This window comes from Rhinatrema bivittatum, chromosome 11 (assembly GCF_901001135.1).
Source record: "Rhinatrema bivittatum chromosome 11, aRhiBiv1.1, whole genome shotgun sequence".
NCBI lineage: Eukaryota > Metazoa > Chordata > Amphibia > Gymnophiona > Rhinatrematidae > Rhinatrema > Rhinatrema bivittatum.
In genome coordinates this window covers 33,961,896-33,982,856 of record NC_042625.1, presented here as the reverse complement: position 1 = coordinate 33,982,856, position 20,961 = coordinate 33,961,896, and the positions used below count along the sequence as shown (strand labels likewise).

Sequence of the window (20,961 nt, the reverse complement as noted above, 5' to 3'; positions counted from 1 at the left end):
GGGGTGGGACTGGGGAGTGCGCATAAGGGAATATAATCTTTTCCTGGTTTATGCAGGACAGAGATAGCCAGGTTGAATCAAGAAATTGTCTCTTCAAATAAACGAAATCACTTACCATTAAAGAATTTTATGATATCCGTAAAATCCATATTATTCTCTAAAATGATGTCCCGGTAAACTTCCACTAAAGCCAGGGCTATGAAGAGGACATAGTGAGAGGAGGAGATGTGCTTTGCTGCCCAGATTGTCTCCCAAACTGAGAACACATCATCGTAGACCAGTTCTGTTAAAACAAGAGAAAGGACGAGAGCACAGAAGGGAAAGGAGAAAGGGAATAGGGGATGGGGAGAGGGAGAGGGAAGATGGGAGTGGGTGGGGAGGTGAAAATGAAATGGGGAGAAGAAAAATGAGAATGAAAAAGGGAGAGGAATGCAAAAAGAAAGGAGATATAAAAGGGAGAGAGGAAACATTTGTTTGAAATAGGCCATTGTTTAGAGCAGTGCTTTAACGTAACCTTTCATATGATCGCTGGGGTTATTTGTTCTTTGTTGAAAAGAATAAAATGTTCTTTTTTTGCTTTGAAGTGATTTTTGAGTGCTTATGGCGTAAAGACCTATGATTTCTATAAGGATCACTGCTTGCAGCACGCACTTTAATAGGAACGCCAGACAAGCCACATCCATCAAGGTCTGAAATACCAGAAACATAATCATTTGTACTTTCATAGCTCCTTTCATCCAGAAAGGACCCCATAAAAGCCATCTCTGCAGCCAGGGTTGTACTGCAGCTTCTGCATTGAAGAGCAGAAAGAAAAAATTCCTCTTCAGAAGAGCAGAGCATGGCTTCATTGTGTTTTAGGGCCTCTTAGGCTTCATGATCATTCACTTACCAGTGAATGGGAAATACATTTCATGCAGACAGCCTAGTAGCATAGCTGAGTTTTAAAGAATGCTTGGACAAGTTTCTGGAGAACAGATCCACACCAAAAAATATGGATTAGACAGACAGAATTGGGTGTCTCCATTTTGTACTTCTGGGGGTGAGCAAAGGGAATGGATTTTCTTATTTGGATTTGCTGGGCTACTTTCAAGTGACCCAGACTACCCATGGTTGGAAAGTGGACTATTAGTTTCGATGGACTACTGGTTTCTCAGCAGGGACCCTCTTAAGCTCTTATGATAACAGGATCAAATGCTGAGCCGGCATCTCCTGCCTACTGCAAAGACTCAGCAAAGACGGACTTAGAGAGCGAGGGAGGATGCTGCCATGTGCCCCATTAATCACACATACCTCGCTTGAAGTCAAGAAGGAACCATCGGTAGCAGAAATAGAAATGGGTGTAATCCCCATTTTGGTGCATTAGTTCAAAGAGCTCGGAATCCAAAATCTGAGAGAAAAAGCAAAGCACACATTATGCTACTGTCAAAACGGTTTGGAAAAAGAACGCGTGCTCAAGAATTGGTTTCAGTCTACACAGTTCAGGAAGCGCTAGTTTGTTAGAACTGCCTAATATGGCTTCTTTTCTCCTCCTACTCTCCATTGATGGCCTTCAACCTTCAGAATTTGTTGTGTTAGCAATTTTGGCATAGGGTAAGTCTGCAATAAAATAATAATAATAACAATAATAACAGTATATCACCACTCTGTGCACTATTCACAAGGGCTCAATTCAAAGTTATGTAGCCAAGTATAGGGATATTAATCATCCACAGACAAAAGGTTTTACAGTCTGAAAAGGCTCCACTAATTGGCTAATTTAGGATTTTTGAGTCCATGAAGAACAGTCCTATATCCACTTTTTAAACACTACCCCATGGTTATAATTTGTAGTTATTTCACTTCTTCTTGGTAAGGAATGGAGACCTTTTAACCTAAAAATTAGAATCCACTAGAAATAGAACAACTAGACAGCAGAAAGTTATAGTTGCCTTTCATTTATTTATAAATTCTGCTTTTCAGCACTTCAAAGCAGATTATATTCAGGTACTGCAGTTATTTCTCTGTTTCCAGAGAGTAAATTAACTTGTCCAAGGTCACAAGGAACAGCAGCATGATTTGAACCCTGGTCTCCTTGGTCCAAAGCCTGGACTACTCCCTTCACTCCACTTCTCAGGTCACCTGTCCAAATTTAGCTCAAGCCAGCACCAGCCAGAAGTAATCATCATCTGAAAGCTCTTGGCCGGCCTACGTGATATGACCTTGTCCTGTTTCCAATTTCCAAAGGGCAGGCGTCCGCACAATGGCAAAGCCACTGTCAAAACTGGACACCAGTCTGCACCACTGCGGGTAATCTCAGCTGAAAGGTCACAAAAAGAAAAGCATGGCAAATGATTTGCTATGTCACTCTCAGAGGTGTAGCAGCAGCAGCACGCTGGTAGGACAGTGTGGGAAAGCTGTCACTGATATTGCCTGTGCTCTACCTATTCCATTAGAGCTTTAGAGACTTCATTTTTGGCAAACAAGCAAAGGGGCTGGATTCTCAGGGAGGATAACTTTCAAACCTATTTACCGCACAGAGATTTTTTCTAGTATTTTATAAACGGTGGAGCAAGTTGCTGCACCGTTTATAAAGTGTAGCGTAGTTCTGATCTGAAAATACACACATATGTTTCATTGCGCACGACTATTTGCAATGCAGTGAAAGCACATACTCTCTCTACCTATTTTATAAACATATGCACATACATTTCCATCCAAAAAATTCTAACATGTATGCATAAAACCTCAATTTGTAGGCAGAGGTGGGTATATTATTAAAACTGTGTGCAAACTTGAAACCACCAGTTTGCTGATACCTGTGCCACTTCACCCAGTCCATCTCCAGTTCATCTAGACCTTCTAGCACTTCACTCTGAACTCCCCCAGTTCACCCAGACCTCCCATCCAAAAACAGTAAACAGACATGTCCCATTTCACTTGCCGAAATCAATTATCAGCTATAAAACTGTGCAAATACATTGGCTAATATACATGCATAAATCTCTTATAAAATGGCAACTTCTGCACGCATCTCTTGATTTTGACCCAGAACAGCCTGGCAGAGCCCCTTTTTTGCACCGGTGAACGTTGGGTCCCGAACCGAAAATATGCGTGTACTTTTGATGTTTATAAAATAGCATATACGCTATCGCGGGCTACTTATGCATGTATGCACTAATTTTCCACACGCAACCCCTCTGAAAACGTACTCAACAGGCTTTTCTCCCATTCTCTTGAACTGGAATGGGCGTTCATTAATCAGGCCCAAAATACTTATTTTCCAATTCTGTTGCTATTGCTTGGGGGTATTTTTTTCTCTGAACTTAGTGTGCTTGGACTGAACGCGTGCCATCGTCAGGAGTGCATGTGACGAGAAAGACAGAGAGACACTTCAAAGTTTCTCCTACTTTTCAATAAAACGCATACCTGGATCAAAGATCTCATGTTTGCAAAGTGGGTATCCATGGCCCCTCCGTGTGGAAAGTTCTGATTCATCCGTTTCATCAGCTCGGAGAAACAGCTGAATGCCAGGGCCTCTGTGGGGAGCAGAAGACAGCAAGAGGGCAAAAAAAAATGTCAAGGAGTAGCTGGAGAATGGACTGCGACAGCAGTAAGCATAACAATTGTAACAGCCAAAGCAAATGAAACGCTGATGGCCAAAAGCATAAACAACTTGCCCTGGTTCCATGCTTTATTGTTATGGTATTGCTCTATTTGTTTTTATTATGTATGTTTGCCATGCACCCCACCGAGAAATTTGGATGTGTGCAAGCTATGAATTGTTTTTAATAGATAAATGTCTGATCACAGTGGCATCTTCTCTGGTTCCTGAGAAAATTCTAAAGTTTAGATTGCACGATCTGTTATGTTTCTTCCTTGTCATAACAACATAGTTGCCACAATTGCCATTTTGCATAATAATCCCGGGAAAATGTAGTAAAGGAGTAACTTAGTAGCAGAGGCAGGATGGCCGGGCCTAATGAGAGTGGTTATAGGGTCTTACTGGGAAATGAAATAAGAGAAAGCAAGATGGAGAAACTGAGCAGCAGGAGGAAGAGGAGAAGGAATCCAGCTGCTACCAAGGGAGAAAACCATGAAGCGTAGGGTGAGAACTTGGTAACAGAGAGGCACTTAACTATGAATTTATTATGAACCAAGCATGAAACTAGCTAGCTAGAAAGCAAAAGAGAAACTGAGCCTCTGTCTGTTTGCACCTCTCATGCCCACCACAGCTGTGCTGACTTCCGGCCAGCCAGTGAACGGTGAATAAATGCTGATATTTTCAGGAGAAAAGGAATTGTGCAAGAGTATTTATTTATTTTACAGGGAAGTTTCAGGAGAGGTACTGCCATTGTGAACTGAGCAGCTGTAACTATACACAATGCAGAACAGCTCCATATGAACCTGAGAAATTAGAGCAAGAGAACTATAACCCATAATAAGACATTATGGTGATGACTCTACACTGTCTGTGCCAGTACCATAAGCATTTTCAAAACCAACAGGTTAGAATTTCCTGGCTGATCTTGCAATGCAGAATCCAGGAGTTAGTGGTATCATAACAAGGAACTGTGTTCCACATAAGATGTTTCTGGGATGAGCTGAATTCATCCAAAATTAGGGATGTACATTTGTTTAAAACGAATGTGCAAAATGCGACTAAAGGGCAAATTCATTTCATTCAGGGATTTCCCGCCCACGAATGCACTCATTTCCTAATATACAAGTGCATATGCATGCATGCTATAAAGTAGCCTGGCCACGCACACATGTGCACCAAATTTTAAGTGGGTGCATGCATGTGCACATCCATCAGCTCGCTCCCAGGGATGCACTCATTTCCTAATATACAAGTGCATATGCATGCATGCTATAAAGTAGCCTGGCCACGCACACATGTGCACCAAATTTTAAGTGGGTGCATGCATGTGCACATCCATCAGCTCGCTCCCAGGGATACGCTCATTTCCTAATATACAAGTGCATATGCATGCATGCTATAAAGTAGCCTGGCCACGCACACATGTGCACCAAATTTTAAGTGGGTGCATGCATGTGCATGCAAATCCTGCTTCTACCACTTAAATTGGGGGATTTGAAAAGGGGCACGCGTCAACGCCATTTCCAGTTTTACCAGTTCATTCCCAGTTCACCCAAACCCCCCTGGTATAATAGCCTTCACGCCCCCCACTTATCCTCCACCCTTAAAATCCCAGAGATTTCCTAGTTTTCTGTATTTTATTACTGATATCATCTATAGGAGGGGGCCTCGGAGCCCACCAGATCGCATCTCAAGTTCATGCTCTGACACGCCCATGGCCCATCCAGACCACAGCCACGCCCTGCCCCCTTTTGAAAGCTACCAAGATGGGCGCACTGTGGCATTTACATGCACATCTGGGTAGCTTTTAAAATCTGTTCGGCGCACACAAGCCCAACATATGGGCACATTCCTTCTGGTAAGGAAGCCCTGTGCGTTCCTGTGCGCGGTTAGATGAAGGATAGGGGAGAGTCTGTCGAGGCAGGAAAGTGTTCTCTACCTTCCTGGGCCTGGTTTGTTTTTCTCTGTTTGTCAGAGACTCTTTGTTGTACCTGGAACTGAGGGCCCTTGGTACCAGGGAATCGATTTCCAATCTTTCCAGGAAGAGCTGCCTGAGGAGTGCAGGCGTCATCAGAGGAGAGACGGACGCCTTGCCAGGGGGAAGGGCCTCAGTGCAGAGGAGAGGGCTCCTTACATCTCATAAGGAGATCTGAAATATTTAAGAAGACTTAGGGAAAGGTATGAGAGTTTGGATTTACATTCTGGTAAATAACGGGGACTTTATTCTACCACTCAACGGCAGGGGAGATGAAAAACGGATACTTCACGCATATCCAGCATAGCTCTCTGCTTCAACGGCAGGGGATAAGAAAAACGGATACTTCACGCATATCCAGCATAGCTCTCTGCTTCAACGGCAGGGGATAAGAAAAACGGATACTTCACGCATATCCAGCATAGCTCTCTGCTTCAACGGCAGGGGAGAAGAAAAACGGATACTTCACGCATATCCAGCATAGCTCTCTGCTTCAACGGCAGGGAAGAAGAAAAACAACCAATAAGGGCTGAATAACATAGTCTGGGAAAAACAAATAAGCATGGGTGTAGCTTGCTTATTGCGGCGGTTACTACCCCTAACTAATCAAGCTAGATATTTCACTTGGATGCAGCTCCATCACTGCTCTCTACGTTAATGGTGGGGGTGGAAGAGAAATAGAACCAAAGAGCTAAGAGAAACAGATAAGTATGAGAAAAAAATGTGTGAAGCTTGCTGGGCAGACTGGATGGGCCGTTTGGTCTTCTTCTGCCGTCATTTCTATGTTTCTATGTTTCTATGAATGAAACAAACTCTAGTCGTAACACTCATTTTCAACTAATGCCCTGGTGTCGGGACCCAGCCTCCAGCCAAGTCGCAGCGTCAGGCCTGCTCCCAAGCTCTGGCCTAAGCTGAGGCCTCGGTCTTCCACAGGTCGAGGTGACTTACTATGGCCTTAGCTTAGACAAGGCTGAGTCTTCAGCCTGGACCTAGGCCTCAATGGCGGATCCTCACTGGACTGGGTAAGTGGAGGTCAGGGAGGATCCTGGCCCTGTCATTTTTTCCAGGTAGGTGAGATGGATGGGTGATGAGGTTTTTTTTGAGCTTTTTTTTTTTTTTTTTTTAATGTTTGATTCATTTTTTTCACATGAATCAAACATTTGAACAAACCGAAATTCATGGGGAAAAACTCTCCTGAAAACAAACTGAAAAATGAAAACAAATTTTTATTCCCTGCACCTTCCTATCCAAAATCCTTTTGAACTCAGGAAATTAAGGAGTGGAAAAAATCCAAAGAGCAGCTGTTGTAAAAGTAGATATCTGGGAAACTCTTAGCAAGATGAAGAAAATATTCTTTACAGTCTGAAAAAAGTGGACACTCATAATGCCCCAAAAGTTACATCAGATCCATATACCCTACTTTACATTGTTTATGTTATGGACACCTAGAGCAGGCTTTTAGTGGAGGTGAAGGTGCCTAAACAGTGGCAGAATTACAATATGGATGGGACAGGCAAGGGGACCTTAGTGGCAGGCTTTAGGAGTGCAGGGAGAAGAGCACTAATTAAGTCTGTTCTGTGGCAGCCCAGCAAGCATGGACAGCACCAAACCACCATAATGGCGCTGCCGGTGCCCACTCCTCACCCACAAGAGAATCCCCCAGAACCGGCCTCAAGCATTCGTGGCGCGGAAACCTGCCCACCTCCCGCCATCTCCTTCTCCGTCCCTCCTCCAATCCCCGGCAAGCGACAGGCCGAACCACCCTTACAGCGCCCCCTCACCATAAACCTCAGCACTTTCTCCTGCAGCAGCGATTCCGGGTCCATAGCCACCTTCCTCGGAGCGCGCCCTGCCGCCCGGGCCGCTCATCTTCGTTGCTGCAGCCGCCGCACCTCCGGCTCTTAGGCCTCAGCCAGCGCGGACAGGACAAGCCGCTCGCCATCCTCCCTCCCCCTCCCAGCAACGGGAAGCCGACGGACGCCACAGGGAAACGGCGTCTTTCCGATCAGCACGCATGTGCACTGGAAGGGGACCCCCAAAACAAGGGCCAACGGGAGATGTAGTTCTCAGTGATTTCACGTGGTAGCTGCCGAGTTGGACCTTCGAAGCTCTATGGGTACAGTAGGTGCTTGAGTACCCCCATCTTGAGCAAACTCTTTGTGTACAGAAAGGGTTACTTTGTGCTGAGTTTGGTACCCAGAACTCACCGAGCGTTAAGAAGCAGCCAAATCTCAGGTAGGAGTATTTCACTTCCTTTAAGTTTTCTTTCTTTTAGTTTTTTAGTCTGTTGAAGGTGTTCGGTATTTTGCATTTAATAACATGAAGCAAGCAAAGAGGACAGGTGGAAAATTAATTTGCTTAACAAGATGTATGATAGATTGGACAATATTTAATATAATTTACATTGCAAGTGAAACTATAGGAAATATTAATGAATAAAATGTTATTTGCTTGAAATATAAATGTAAGATCATGAGAGGTCTTGAATGAGAAGATGTGAATCGGTTATTTACATTTTCGAATAATAGAAGGACTAGGGGGCATTCCATGAAGTTAGCAAGTAGCACATTTATCTATTTATTTATTTAATTATTTTTTTATACCGACATTCATGACTGGTCATATCACATCGGTTTACATCAAATGTTGGAAAATTACATTGAACAAGGGTTAATAACTTGGATGGTAACAAGGATAAAGACCCTGGAGAAGGCACCTTGGGCTGAGCAACCTCGGAGGAAGGTCCCAAGTGATAAGTGAGGGTGAAAGAGAAACATGAGTCATAAAAGCAAAATTAACTTATAACATAAGAATCGAACATTGTGGTATCCAGGGTGAGGGTAACTGGGTAGGAGGGGGTGGGGGAGGGGTACCCGGGAGGAAGGAAGGAGGAAAGGTGGGAAAATTGAAAGGGTAGATTGAGCTAGCAGCATTGCGAGCTAGTGACAAAGAGTCAAACTTTTAGGGAAACGCTTCTACAAAAAGCAGAGTCTTAAGTTTTTTCTTGAAGGTCAGCGGGCATTGTTCTTGGCATAGATCTGGGGGGTAAAGCATTCCATTGAGAGGGGCCAGCTATAACGAAAGCACGTTTCCTGATGGATGCGTGGAGGGAGGATTTGATGGGAGGAACGTGAAGGGTGTCTTTATACGCTGCTCTGACTGGTCTGGAGGAGGAGTGGAGGCGAAGAGGGAAGTCTAGCTCAAGAGAAGACTGCTTGTGGATGGTCTTGTGTATGATGGTAAGGGCTTTGTGAAGGATTGTGAAGTTGATGGGAAGCTAGTGTAGATTTTTCAGAATGGGTGTGACGGTCTCCTCGGTTGGTATTGGTAAGTATCCCTGTGGCGGCATTATGGAGCATCTGTAGAGGTCTGATGGACGAGGCTGAGAGGCCTAGTAGGAGGGAATTGCAATAGTCAATTTTGGAGAATAGGGTAGCTTGGAGAACTGTGCGGAAATCGTGTAGGTGGAGAAGGGGGTCTAAGCTTTTTGAGAACTTGTAGTTTGTAAAAGCATTCTTTAGTTGTATTGTTGACGAATTTTTTTTTAAGTTCTACAGTACCTGAATGTAAACCGATGTGATATCTCAGATCGAATGTCGGTATATAAAAATAATAAATAAATTAAAAAAAAAAGTTCAGATGGTTATCCAGTGTAACGCCCAGGTCTCTCACTTGGGCCATTGAGATTGATGAGGAGGTGGGATGGCAGTTTATAGAGGGTTTTTTTTCGTCCAGTGAGATGAGAAGGCGTTCAGTTTTGGCCGTGTTGAGGACTAGGTTGAGGCTGGAGAGGAGTAGGTTGATGGAGTGTAGGCAGCTGTTCTGGAAATTGAGGGTTTTGGAGATGGATTCTGTAATAGGAATAGGATCTGTACGTCATCAGCATAGATAAAATGGGTTAGCTTAAGATTGGCGAGGAGTTGGCATAAGGGAAGAAGATAAATGTTAAAGAGCGTAGGGGAGAGGGATGATCCTTGAGGGACTCCAAGCGTAGACATGATTGGGGGGGGGGGGGGGGGGGGGGAATTCTTTGTTGCTTATTCTAACCTTGAAGTTTCTGTTACTGAGGAAGGACTTGAATCAAGTGTCTGAAAGAAGGTTGATGAGGATTGAGTGATTCACGGTGTCGAAGGCTGCATAGATGTCGAGAAGTGCCAGTATAAACGGTTGACCTTTGTCTAAGCCCATAAGTATGTTGTCAGTGAGTGAAATTAAGAGGGATTCTGTGTTTAGAGATTTCCAGAATCCAAACTGAGCTAGGAAGAGAATTTTGTGATCATCTAAGTATTCAGAGAGACAGGTGTTGACTAGTTTCTCCATGAGTTTAGCAATAAATGGGAGGTTGGCAATGGGACGAAAGTTAGCCGGGTTAGTTGGATCCAGATTAGGTTTCTTTAATAGTGGTTTAAGGGTGGCAAGTTTCAGAGGGGCCGGTACTGATCCTTGGGAAAGAGAGCAATTTATAATTTCAGCCAGTGTTTTGGAGATGGTTTTAGAAATTGTGAGCAGTAGTTTAGTGGGGATGGGGGTTGGACGGGTGGGAGGAGGGTTTCGTGCTCTTGAGGATAGATTCGATTTCGAGGGATGACGTAGGTTCAAATGAATCCAGTTTTGCTTTCTTGTTGTTGAGGATGGAGTAGGGGGATGGGGGCTGGATGTTGGAGGAGATAAGCGGGGCTATGAGGTTAGAGATTTTTTTCTCAAAAGAACAAGGCCACTTCAGAGGATTTAGTTTGGGCTTGGTCGTCGGGGATGGAGGGAGGGGAGGGATTCGTGAGGTCTGACACGGATGAGAACAAGGCCTTAGCATAAAAGAGGAAATGATGTATTTTGTGGGCGCAGAAGTCTCTCTTTGTATGGAGAATGGATGCCCTGTAACTGTGCATGGATGTTTTGTAGGCAGCCCAAGGAGCTTGGGTGGGCTCCTTGCGCCATTTGAGTTCTTTGCGTCTTAGTTCTTGTTTAAGATTTTTTAGTTCTGGTGTGAATCAGGGTTTTTTGTTCTTTAGGGCTGGGTTTAGACTAATTTAAGATTAATCGGAGAAAATTCTTTTTCACTCAACGCACAATAAAGCTCTGGAATTTGTTGACAGAGGATGTGGTTAGTGCAGTTAGTGTAGCTGGGTTCAAAAAAGGTTTGGATAAGTTCTTGGAGGAGAAGTCCATTAACGGCTATTAATCAATTATACTTAGGGAATAGCCACTGCTATTAATTGCATCAGTAGCATGGGATCTTCTTAGTGTTTGGGTAATTGCCAGGTTCTTGTGGCCTGGTTTGGCCTCTGTTGGAAACAGGATGCTGGGCTTGATGGACCCTTGGTCTGACCCAGCATGGCAATTTCTTATGTTCTTAATGAGCACCAGAGGTGAACCAAGTCATCCTTCTTTGCAGCCCTTGATATGCCATAATGTTTAATAGCATGGCTGTGAATTTTCAACATAGTATCCAATACGTAAATTAACTAAAAATATTATATTAATTTACAGTGCTTATGGCAGCTGAAGCTATGATTTCTCCAATTTAAAAAATAAAAGAGGATTCCAAAAAGTCAGTCCACTCACCATCGTCCAATATCACCAAGAGAGGAGCAAGGAGGTCACACATTCCTTGGACGTATCCAATCTCAATATGCTGCCAGATGTAGCTAGGATACGGTTTAAAAAGAAACAAATAATTTTTTAATATTGTTTGGAAGTGAGAGAAATAACATCTGCTGACACTCCCCAGATGTGGCTACATTTGTGCTTAGTTTAAAAAGATTAAAAAAAAAAAAAGTACAGCCAGAAGTCTCAAAGAAATTCAAAGCATCACTAATCAGGTCACCTGAAATATCATTGCGATATCAAGACTTTTCTCTTCCAGATTTTCAGCTTCCTAGTTCACCAACCCTGACATCATCACTTTAAGGGTCCAACTGACTAACCTAGATTTCCCCCATGCTGGGAAAAGACCTTGACAAATCAGGCCACAAGTTGGCTATAAAACCATGTTTACTCCCCCACTAAGACAATCCTATGGTCAAGCCCTCAGTACAAACTCTTTCAAACTCATTTAATATGGATGGAAAAAAAACCCAAAACCCAACAGTGTCTGACAGGTGGGTTTGGTACCTGCACATGATGTTACGAAGCTTCTCCAAATTGACAGCCGTGAAATACCAGTAGTTCCGGTCGCATCTCTGAACGTCTTTCTCGATGCGATGCAGGTTAATAGTATACAGGTCTAGCAGCTCTTGCTAAGGTTATACATGAAAAGAGACCTCTTTAACCTCTCATGAAACAGAAAACGTTGCTAAGCAAGATATGTTTCATGTATTTGCTTTCAAGAAAGAGTCTGTGAATAATTCTACTGTGATGATCAGTATCCTACAGGGCAACAACTTACTGATTCCGGAATGCTTTTCGGTCAAGCCAAGGGAGGTCCACCTCTCAAATGAGCTCCAAGCAAGCAAACCCAGCATTCATACAAACTCTGGCTCTGGGTATGCTGCACAGATATTTGCATGTCCTAGATTTTACATTCTACAGTAGGAATGCCAAAGAGGTCACCAAACCTGCCCTCTTGGTTCAACATTCTGCTATATTTATAGCAAAAAAAAGGGGGCAGGGGACAATAGTGGGCAGCCAGCCACACTGTGGCGGTGCGGTTTCACCTACCGCGATGTGGCCGGCATACACTACTGCCCCCATAGCGCCATGGGAAAAGGTGGCATTATTTCCCGCAGTGCTGCCAACGATAATGTGGAAAACATTATCCCTGGCAGCGCTGCCAGGCCATAACCCTGTCCACACTCCTCCCCTTCCCCTAATTAGCATGGCATCGTTACGATGCGGCCATTATTGAGGGCGATAAGGCCCTATTGTATGTGATAACAGACCATCGCAGAATAAAGAATGACCCTGCTGGTTTGCTAAAACACTACATGTTTTCTCTGGATTACAGTTAGCTTGAGTAAAGGAACCTCAATATAAATTTCTGCATTAGTTATTAAAAGAATAATATACATATATATATATATATCTTTATCTATAGAATAAGTTTGGGATATTTAAATCTCTTATCAGAAATGGAAGAGCAATACACCGCTGATTAAAAAAAGAAAAATCATAGAGGTGTATCCCATAACCTTGATAATAGGAGCCCCAGTTTTCTCTAATGGGACAGAAATCTTCAGTTTCATGTATGTTTCTTTTGTGCTACAACGCACCTTCCTTCCTGTCTAATAGACATCGCGAGCCTGATATTGAAAGCGCATTCAGCGCTCGAAAGCCGAATAAGCCAACTTGAAAGTGGGCGGGCAATGGGTGGATCTGGGTGGTGCTACTTAGCCGGATAACTTATCCAGCTAAGTAGTGATATTTAGCCTTACCCGGATAAGCTATGCGGGTAAGTTATACCTGCCAATGAGCCAAAATCCCTTGTAACTTAGCCCGAAAAAGCCACATCCGGCTAAATTACATAATGCCAGTTTTCAATTTCGAGACCCAGATTACTAAACTCTTAATAATAATCAGAGGGGCCAGCCTGTTGGCTTTGTGATAGTGCTGCTATGTGGAAGAACCAGGATCGATTCATGGGTAACACCTAGCATTTTTTTTAAATTTATAGCAATTTATTAACCCCCCCATTACTAGACGTCTGTTCTGGGCAGTTTACAAAATAAAATACATAAATTAGAACCAAACCATATACAAATACACAAAACAGAATCAAAACAAATTAAAACTAAAACACTAAGTAGACTCAAAAGCCTCCCAAAACAGGAAAGCCTTAACTTGCTCATTACTGTACTTCCTATATCTGTAACTATGGGGGTTACTAAAGCACTATGTTCTGGTCACCTTGCTCTCAGTTTATTTGGCAGGACCTGGGTGATCAGAACATGCTCCTGTATTGAATTAGCAGCTGCTGGCAGAGGGTGTGAAAGAAGCTGAACCAAATCAAGGTGAACCTGAAGATGTGGTGGACCTGACTGGCAAACTGAAGAGTGATAAATCACCTGGACTGGATGGTATACACCCCAGGGTTCTGAAAAAAGCTAAAAAATGAAATTTCAGACCTATTAGTAAACATTTGTAACCTATCATTAAAATCATCCGATGTACCTGAAGATAGGAAGATGGCCAATATAACCCCAACATTTAAAAAGGGATCCAGGGGTGATCCAGGAAACTATAGACCGGTAAGCCTGACTTCAGTGTCAGGAAAAATTGTGGAAACTGTTATAAAGAATAAAATCACAAAACATTTAGATAGACATGGTTTGATGGGACACAGCAAACAAGGATTTACCCAAAGGAAGTCTTGCCTCAATCTCCTACATATTTTTGAAGGGGTGAATAAACATGTGGACAAAAGGTGAACCAGTAAATGTAGTGTATTTGGATTTTCAGAAGGTGTTCGACGAAGTCCCACATGAGAGGCTTCTAAGAAAACTAAAAAGTCATAGGATGTCCTTTTGTGGATTGCAAATTGGTTAGAAGACAGGAAACAGAGAGTAGGATTAAATGGTCTATTTTCACAGTGGAAAAAGGTAAACGATGGAGTGCCTCAGGGATCTGTATTTGGACTGGTGCTTTTTAGTATATTTATAAATGATCCAGAAAGGGGTACGACTAGTGAGGTGATCAAATTTGCTGATGACACAAAATTATGCAGAGTAGTTAAATCTCAAGCGGATTGTGATGAATTGCAGGAGGAACTTGCGAGACTGGAAGATTGGGCATCCAAATGGCAGATGAAATTTAACGTGGACAAGTGCAAGGTGATGCATATAGGGAAAAATAACCCTTTCTGTAGTTACACAATGTTAGGCTCTATCTGAGAAGTTACCATCCAGGAAAAAGAACTAGGCATCATAGTGGATAATACATTAAAATTGTCGGCCCAGTGAGCTGTGGCAATCAAAAAAGCAAACAGAACGTTAGGAATTATTAAGGGAATGGAAAATAAAATGGAGGATGTCATAATGTTTAATGCACAAGGCTCCATGGTGAGACCACATCTTGAATACTGTGTGCAGCTCTGGTCACCACTTCTCAAAAAGGATATAGCTGCACTGGAGAAAGTGCAGAGAAGGGTGACCAAAATGATAAGGGCCATAGAAAGGCTGCCCTATGAGTAAAGGCTAAAGAAGTTAGGGCTGTTCAGTGCAGAGAAGAGACGACTGATGGGGGATATGATAGAAGTCTACAAAATTGTGAAAGGACTTGAACCAGATAATATAAATTCCCTGTACGTACCAGGATCAGTCCAGACTGCTGGGTTATGCCTCCCTTCCAGCAGATGGAGTCAGAGAGAAACTGAAAAGCACCTCCCACATAACCCGGGGTGCCACCTGCGATCCCTCAGTATCTTCTCTGACTCCAGCAGATTGAGAGGCATAACCTGTGGTCCTGATCTCAAAATTTCTGGGGCCTTGCTCCACCAGGTTTGGTTAATTAAAAAAAAAAAAAAAAAAGAGATTTAGAACTTTTGACTAGATCATTTTAAAAAATACAAAAAAAAAAAAAAGTTTAATATCTTCACTTCTTTTCAGTGCAGCTAGATAAGGACAAGCAAGGCAGGGCATTGCCCTATAGCCAATCCCCGGAGATTTTCTCTGCCCTAGCCCGGTAAGCAGAGGGGGAGGATTTACCGGTGGGCCGGTCACTCTCCCCCTCCCTCAGAGAGGTACTATTTCCTCTGAGTCTCCTCTTTCTTTACCAGTGCCTTCCTCCTTGGGGCTGAGTTTAAAAAAAAAAAAAAAAAAAAAAAAAAGTTATTGAACAGAAACGTCAGGAGGTTCTTTATTTAATTCCACTCTGTTCTTACCTCAGCCGCACCTGTCTGTCTCCCGGGCCTCCAGAAGGGATGGACTTTTCACCCAACTGCTAGAGAATGCTCAGAGAAACGGTTTGTCAATCATGTGGAGAGCCGGGGCTCCGGCTCTCTCGCAAAGGCCTCTGCTCCCGGTGCCTCCCCGGGGGCGAGGGGCCTTCGCGATGGCCCAATTCGGCGCGCGGGGGGGGGGGGGGGGGGCGGTCACAACGCGGCGAAGAAAGTCGCACGGCACGCACAATGCCGAGGGACCGAGGCCTGGGCCGCTCCCGATTTGCGCGGGAGCGGCGGCCATTTTGGCGGCATCGGAGGGGGATGCAGAAGATTCTGAGGAGGGAGAGGATCTCCCTCCTCCACTATCCCCGCCGCATAGACCGCGCGAATTGCCCGTAGGCACAACTCCTCCTCCGATTCCTCCCTTGGGGAGGCCCTTAAAGGGGCAGAAATCTTTTTCATCAAAGTTTATACTTTTAATGCACAAGGCATTTCTGGAGGCGGAGACTGAGTGGGATACCCAGTCTCCCAGCCCCATTAAGATCCCTAAGCTTTCTAGGGGTCAGGGAAAGGTGCCTTCACAGTTCCCTCCTTCTTCCCCGGGGGATGGCTTGTCGGACCCGATTGACCTGGTGGATCCAGGCTCACAGGACCCTTCGGCTCCAGATATGGGTGACAAGGGGGATGTTCCCACACATGTGGAAGGGTATGACCCCCCAAGTCCTCCGCCTGTTCAGACGAGAGGAGCTGGACCCTTTAATTTTGCACGTGCTCCAGGAGCTTGAGCTTCCCCTCTCCCAGGAGCCTTCAGAGTTAATCGACGGGAGACTCTGCTTTAGCGGGTCTACGTGCTCTGCCGCAGACTTTTCCTTTTCACCCGAAACTTTCCCAGATTGTGTTCCAGGAATGGGAGTCCCCGGAGGCCTCATTGAGGGTCACTAGAGCCATGGAAAAGTTATATCCTCTTCCTCTCGAGTCGATTGATCTTCTTAAAATCCCTAAGGTGGACTCGGCGGTCACAGCCATAGCCAAGCATGCTACTATTCCGGTGACTGGTGGCACTGCTCTTAAGGACCTCCAGGATAGGAAACTGGAGGTGTTACTCAAGCGCATTTTTGAAGTGTTTGCCTTAGGAGTTCGGGCGGCGGTATGCAGTAGCATGATGCAGCGGGCCTTGCTGCGTTGGGTGCAACAGATGTTGACAGCCCAGGACCTTCCTCCTGGGGAGGCAGAACAGGCGGCCTGTATGGAATCAGCAGTCGCTTATACGGCGGATGCACTATATGACCTTTTACGTACTTCAGCACGCACTATGTCCTCAGCGGTGTCCACACGGCATCTGTTGTGGCTCCGGAACTGGTCTGCGGACGCCTTGTCGAAGTCTCAACTGGGATCCTTCCCTTTTCGGGGTAAGTTGTTGTTTGGGGATGAACTGGAGCAGCTCATTAAGGCCTTGGGTGACAACAAGGTTTATAAGTTACCGGAGGAAAAGCCCAGGACAGCCCGCTCGCAGGGCTGTCCTGTCACGCTTTCACCGGTCTGTACACCGTCAATTGCATCAGTTCCAGGGTCCAATCCCTGAACGAGCTTTCCTGACCACTCGAAAACTCAAATAGAAGTTCAAGGTTATTTATCTTTACAAATCCTCAGGCGGGGTTTGAACCCTCCCAGCCTGGATGGAAGGCAGAAGCCCTCCCCACTGAGCCAGCAACTCAATTTCCAAAGGATGGCTTCAGAAGTTCATCTCACAAAGTCCAAAGTCTGGCCCCATGGGCCTAACTGCCACCTCCCTCCGTACCTCTGGGATATCAACTCTTCCCCAAAGGTACAACCACCCACTGGCAGTCTCTCAAACAATATCCTTAAGTAGGCACATCCGGACAGTCAAACAGCCTGTACCTCCCAGCTCACCTTCCTGGAAGTCACACCAGTCATCCATCTTCCTTCTAAGCAGGAGCACCAAAGTTCCAGTCTTGCAGAGCAGTGGGTAGCATGGTCCTTCTCCTTCAGTCCCCAACAGGAGACTGACTCTGCTAGGTTAGGAGTCCCTTTTATACTCTGCAAACTCCTCCTCTTCTGCCAGCTGATTGACTCCGGGGAAGTCACCCTTAACCTCCCACACCTGTGTGTTTGTCTCTATGGTTACAGGGGAAGCCACCAGTGTATATCCTCAACTCTGTGTCACCTGGGTTTTCTTCCCCCTCCTTCTAGAACTTTGGTTCCAGGGAGTTTTTGTTCCTGGCTTTATTCTACCTACTCAGACTAGCATAGTGACCCCGTCACACTACCGGGTCCATTTTCGGGGACAGCGCCGTTTTAGGCCTGTTCGGGGTCTTCGAGCTATACTGCTAGACAACTGACTTCTAGAGCACAGACCTGGTCTTATTCCTTTCGAGGCAGACGTCCTCAGCGTGCCAGAACCTATGCATTCGCTCCCAGCGGCAACCAGCTCAATGAAGAGACGCTGGCCCATTCCTCCCTTCCCAAAATCGGGGGTCGGCTGTCCCTGTTTTTAGAGGAATGGATCAAAATTACCTCGAACCAGTGGGTGCTAGACATTATAAGTCACGGTTACATTTTGGATTTTGCTTATCCCCTCCGGGATCTTTTTCTGGTGACCCCTTGCGGGCCACCACACAAGCAGCAGGTGGTTCTGCAGACTATCACGTTTGAGGGCGCTGGGAGCAGTCATGCCGGTCCCTCTGTCAGAACATCAGACTGGTCGTTACTCCATATATTTTGTGGTGCCCAAGAAAGACGGTTCCTTCTGGCCAATTTTGGATCTCAAGCAAGTCAACAAGGCCTTGCAGGTGCCTCGTTTTCGTATGGAAACGTTAAGATCTGTCATTGCAGCGGTCCACAAAGGAGAGCTTTTGGCTTCTTTGGATCTGACGGAAGCTTATCTTCACATCGGAATCCACAAGCACCACCAGCGGTTTCTGAGGTTCATGATAATGGGCCAATATTACGAGTTTTGTGCTCTGCCGTTCGGATTGGCGACCGCTCCCGGCGAGCTTGAGACGCAAGGGGATACTAGTTCATACCTACTTGGACGACTGGCTCATCCGGGTGAAGTCGGAAGAACTCTGCAAGGTGGCAGTGCGTACGGTTGTGTCTCGTCTTCATGCCTTGGGTTGGGTGGTCAATTATGCCAAGAGTCAATTGATCCCCTCCCAGGTAATAGAGTTTTTGGGGGCTCGGTTTGATACCTTGTTAGGCAAAGTTTCGCTACCAGTCTCCTGCATGGACCAGTTGATGTCTCAAGTGCGGCGGCTACTGTCGCTTCCCTCCCCTGTGGTATGGGATTATTTGCAGGTTCTTGGATATATGGCATCCACCCTGGAACTAGTGCCTTGGGCCTTCGCACATCTGAAGCCCTTACAGAGAGCACTGCTATCCCTTTGGGATCCCAAGTCAGAAGAGTACCAGATTCCTTTGCCGCTGCTCGAGCCTGCCAGATCCAGTTTGGAATGGTGGCTCAATCCGGTTCACTTGCTACAGGGAGTGAATCTCGAGAGTCCCCAGTGGGTAGTTGTTACGACCGATGCCAGCCTCTCCGGCTGGGGGGTGGTGTGCCGGTCAAGGTCGGCTCAAGGTCTTTGGACGCCGTTGCAAGCCAGGTGGTCTATCAACAGATTGGAGACCAGGGCAGTTCGCCTGGCGCTGCAGAACTTCTTACCGATGTTACGCAGCACAGCTGTGTGGATTCTGTCCGACAATGCGACAACGGTGGCCTACATAAACAGACAAGGAGGCACCCAAAGTTAACTCGTGTCCGACAAGGCTGACAAGCTGATGCTCTGGGCGGAACGCCACCTAGACAGGATTGCAGTGTCTCACATAGCGGGGGTCAACAACGTTTAAGCGGACTTCCTCAGTCGACAGCAATTGGATCCCGGGGAATGGGAGCTGTCGGAGGAAGTGATGAGATTGATCGTGGGACGTTGGGGAGTTCCCCGCCTGGACCTGATGGTGACTCGTCTGAATGCAAAGGCCGCTCGTTTCTTCAGTCGCTGGAGAGAACACGGATCCTAAGGGGTGGACGCTCTAGTTCTATCTTGGCCACCACACATCCTGCTTTATGTGTTTCCTCCATGGCCACTCGTCGGAAAGATACTGCGACGCATAGAGTCTCACCCGGGACCGGTGATTCTAGTGGCTCTCTAGTGGCCTCGAAGACAGTGGTTTGCCGATCTGGTCAACCTGGCGGTGGACAGCCCGCTACGCTTCAGCCATCTGCACCACCTGCTTTGACAGGGTCCAGTATTTTTAGAACAGGCCGATTGATTCTGTCTAGCGGCCTGGCTTATGAAAGGCGGCGGTTAAGAAAAAAGGGGTACTCGGAGGCAGTTATTTCTACTCTTCTGCGTGCCCGCAAGACTTCTAACTTCTCTTACCTACGTTCGGGTATGGAAAGCTTTTGATTCGTGGTGTGGCGAGGCAAGCTTGTCACCGCGCAGGGCTTCTATTGTTCACATTTTGTCCTTCTTGCAGGACAGTCTATGGAAGGGCCTGTCTTATAGTTCGCTCAGGGTTCAGGTTTCGGCCTTGGGCAACTTTCGTGGTAAGGTTAATGGTATTTCCATCGCAGCGCACCCGGATGTGGTCAGATTTTTGAAAGGGGCCAAACACTTGAAACCGCCGGTACGTGCAGTCTGCCAGTCCTGGAGTTTGAATTTAGTGCTCCATTGTCTTTGCGGGCCCCCTTTTGAGCCTTTGAAGCGAGCGACGATTAAGGACTTGACGCTCAAAGCTGTTTCTCTCATAGCTATCTGCTCAGCTAGGCAGGTTTCCGAGTTACAAGCCTTGTCCTGTCGTGAGCCTTTTTTGCGTATTTCTGATTCCGGTATTTCGCTTCGCACAGTTCCCTCCTTTCTGCCCAAGGTAGTGTTGGCCTTTCATGTCAACCAATCTGTCGAGTTGCCTTCCTTCTCGGTGGAGGATAGGGATCTGAGGAGGTTGGATGTCCGTAGGGTCCTCTTGCGATACCTGGAGGTCACTAATCCGTTTCGTTTGTCCGACCACCTCTTCGTTTTGTGGAGCGGTCCTAAGAGAGGGGCTAAGGCTTCTAAAACTACTATCGCCCGATGGTTGAAGGACGCTATTGCTTCCGCATACATTTGTAACGGTCGCCCTGTGCCAGATGGTCTTAAGGCGCATTCTCTTAGATCTCAGGTGGCTTCATGAGCGGAAAGCCAGTGTGTCTCACCGCAAGAGATTTGTCGGGCGGCCACGTGGAAATCCTTGCACACGTTTGCTAAACACTACCGGTTGGACGTACGGGATCCAAAGGTAGATTCATTTGGTAGTAGTGTGCTTCGGGGTGGGACTCTCCAGGTCCCACCCCGTTTAGGGCAGCTTGGGTACATCCCAGCAGTCTGGACTGATCCTGGTACGTACAGGGAAAGGAAAATTAGGTCTTACCTTCGATAATTTTCGTTCCTGTAGTACCAAGGATCAGTCCAGACGCCCACCCGTATACAGGAAAGTCCAATCAACTGTTTTTTCTATTCTCTTGACAGATTTTGATGCCAGTCAGTGTCTTTTTGCAGAGCTTTCTAAAGTACTATTGTTCTTCTTATACGTTCTTAC

At 45.8% G+C, this 20,961-nt stretch overlaps 1 protein-coding gene across 1 annotated transcript in view; it reads right to left on the bottom strand.

Annotated features, from left to right (window-relative positions):
* The window catches only part of LOC115100809 (small G protein signaling modulator 1-like), a 324,051-nt gene that overhangs the window by 33,241 nt on the left and 269,849 nt on the right, over positions 1 to 20,961 (bottom strand). The window contains 5 exon segments of the mRNA XM_029619713.1: positions 116 to 283; positions 1,291 to 1,387; positions 3,406 to 3,515; positions 11,118 to 11,200; positions 11,667 to 11,791. Of these exon segments, the coding sequence (XP_029475573.1) occupies positions 116 to 283; positions 1,291 to 1,387; positions 3,406 to 3,515; positions 11,118 to 11,200; positions 11,667 to 11,791 (583 nt within the window).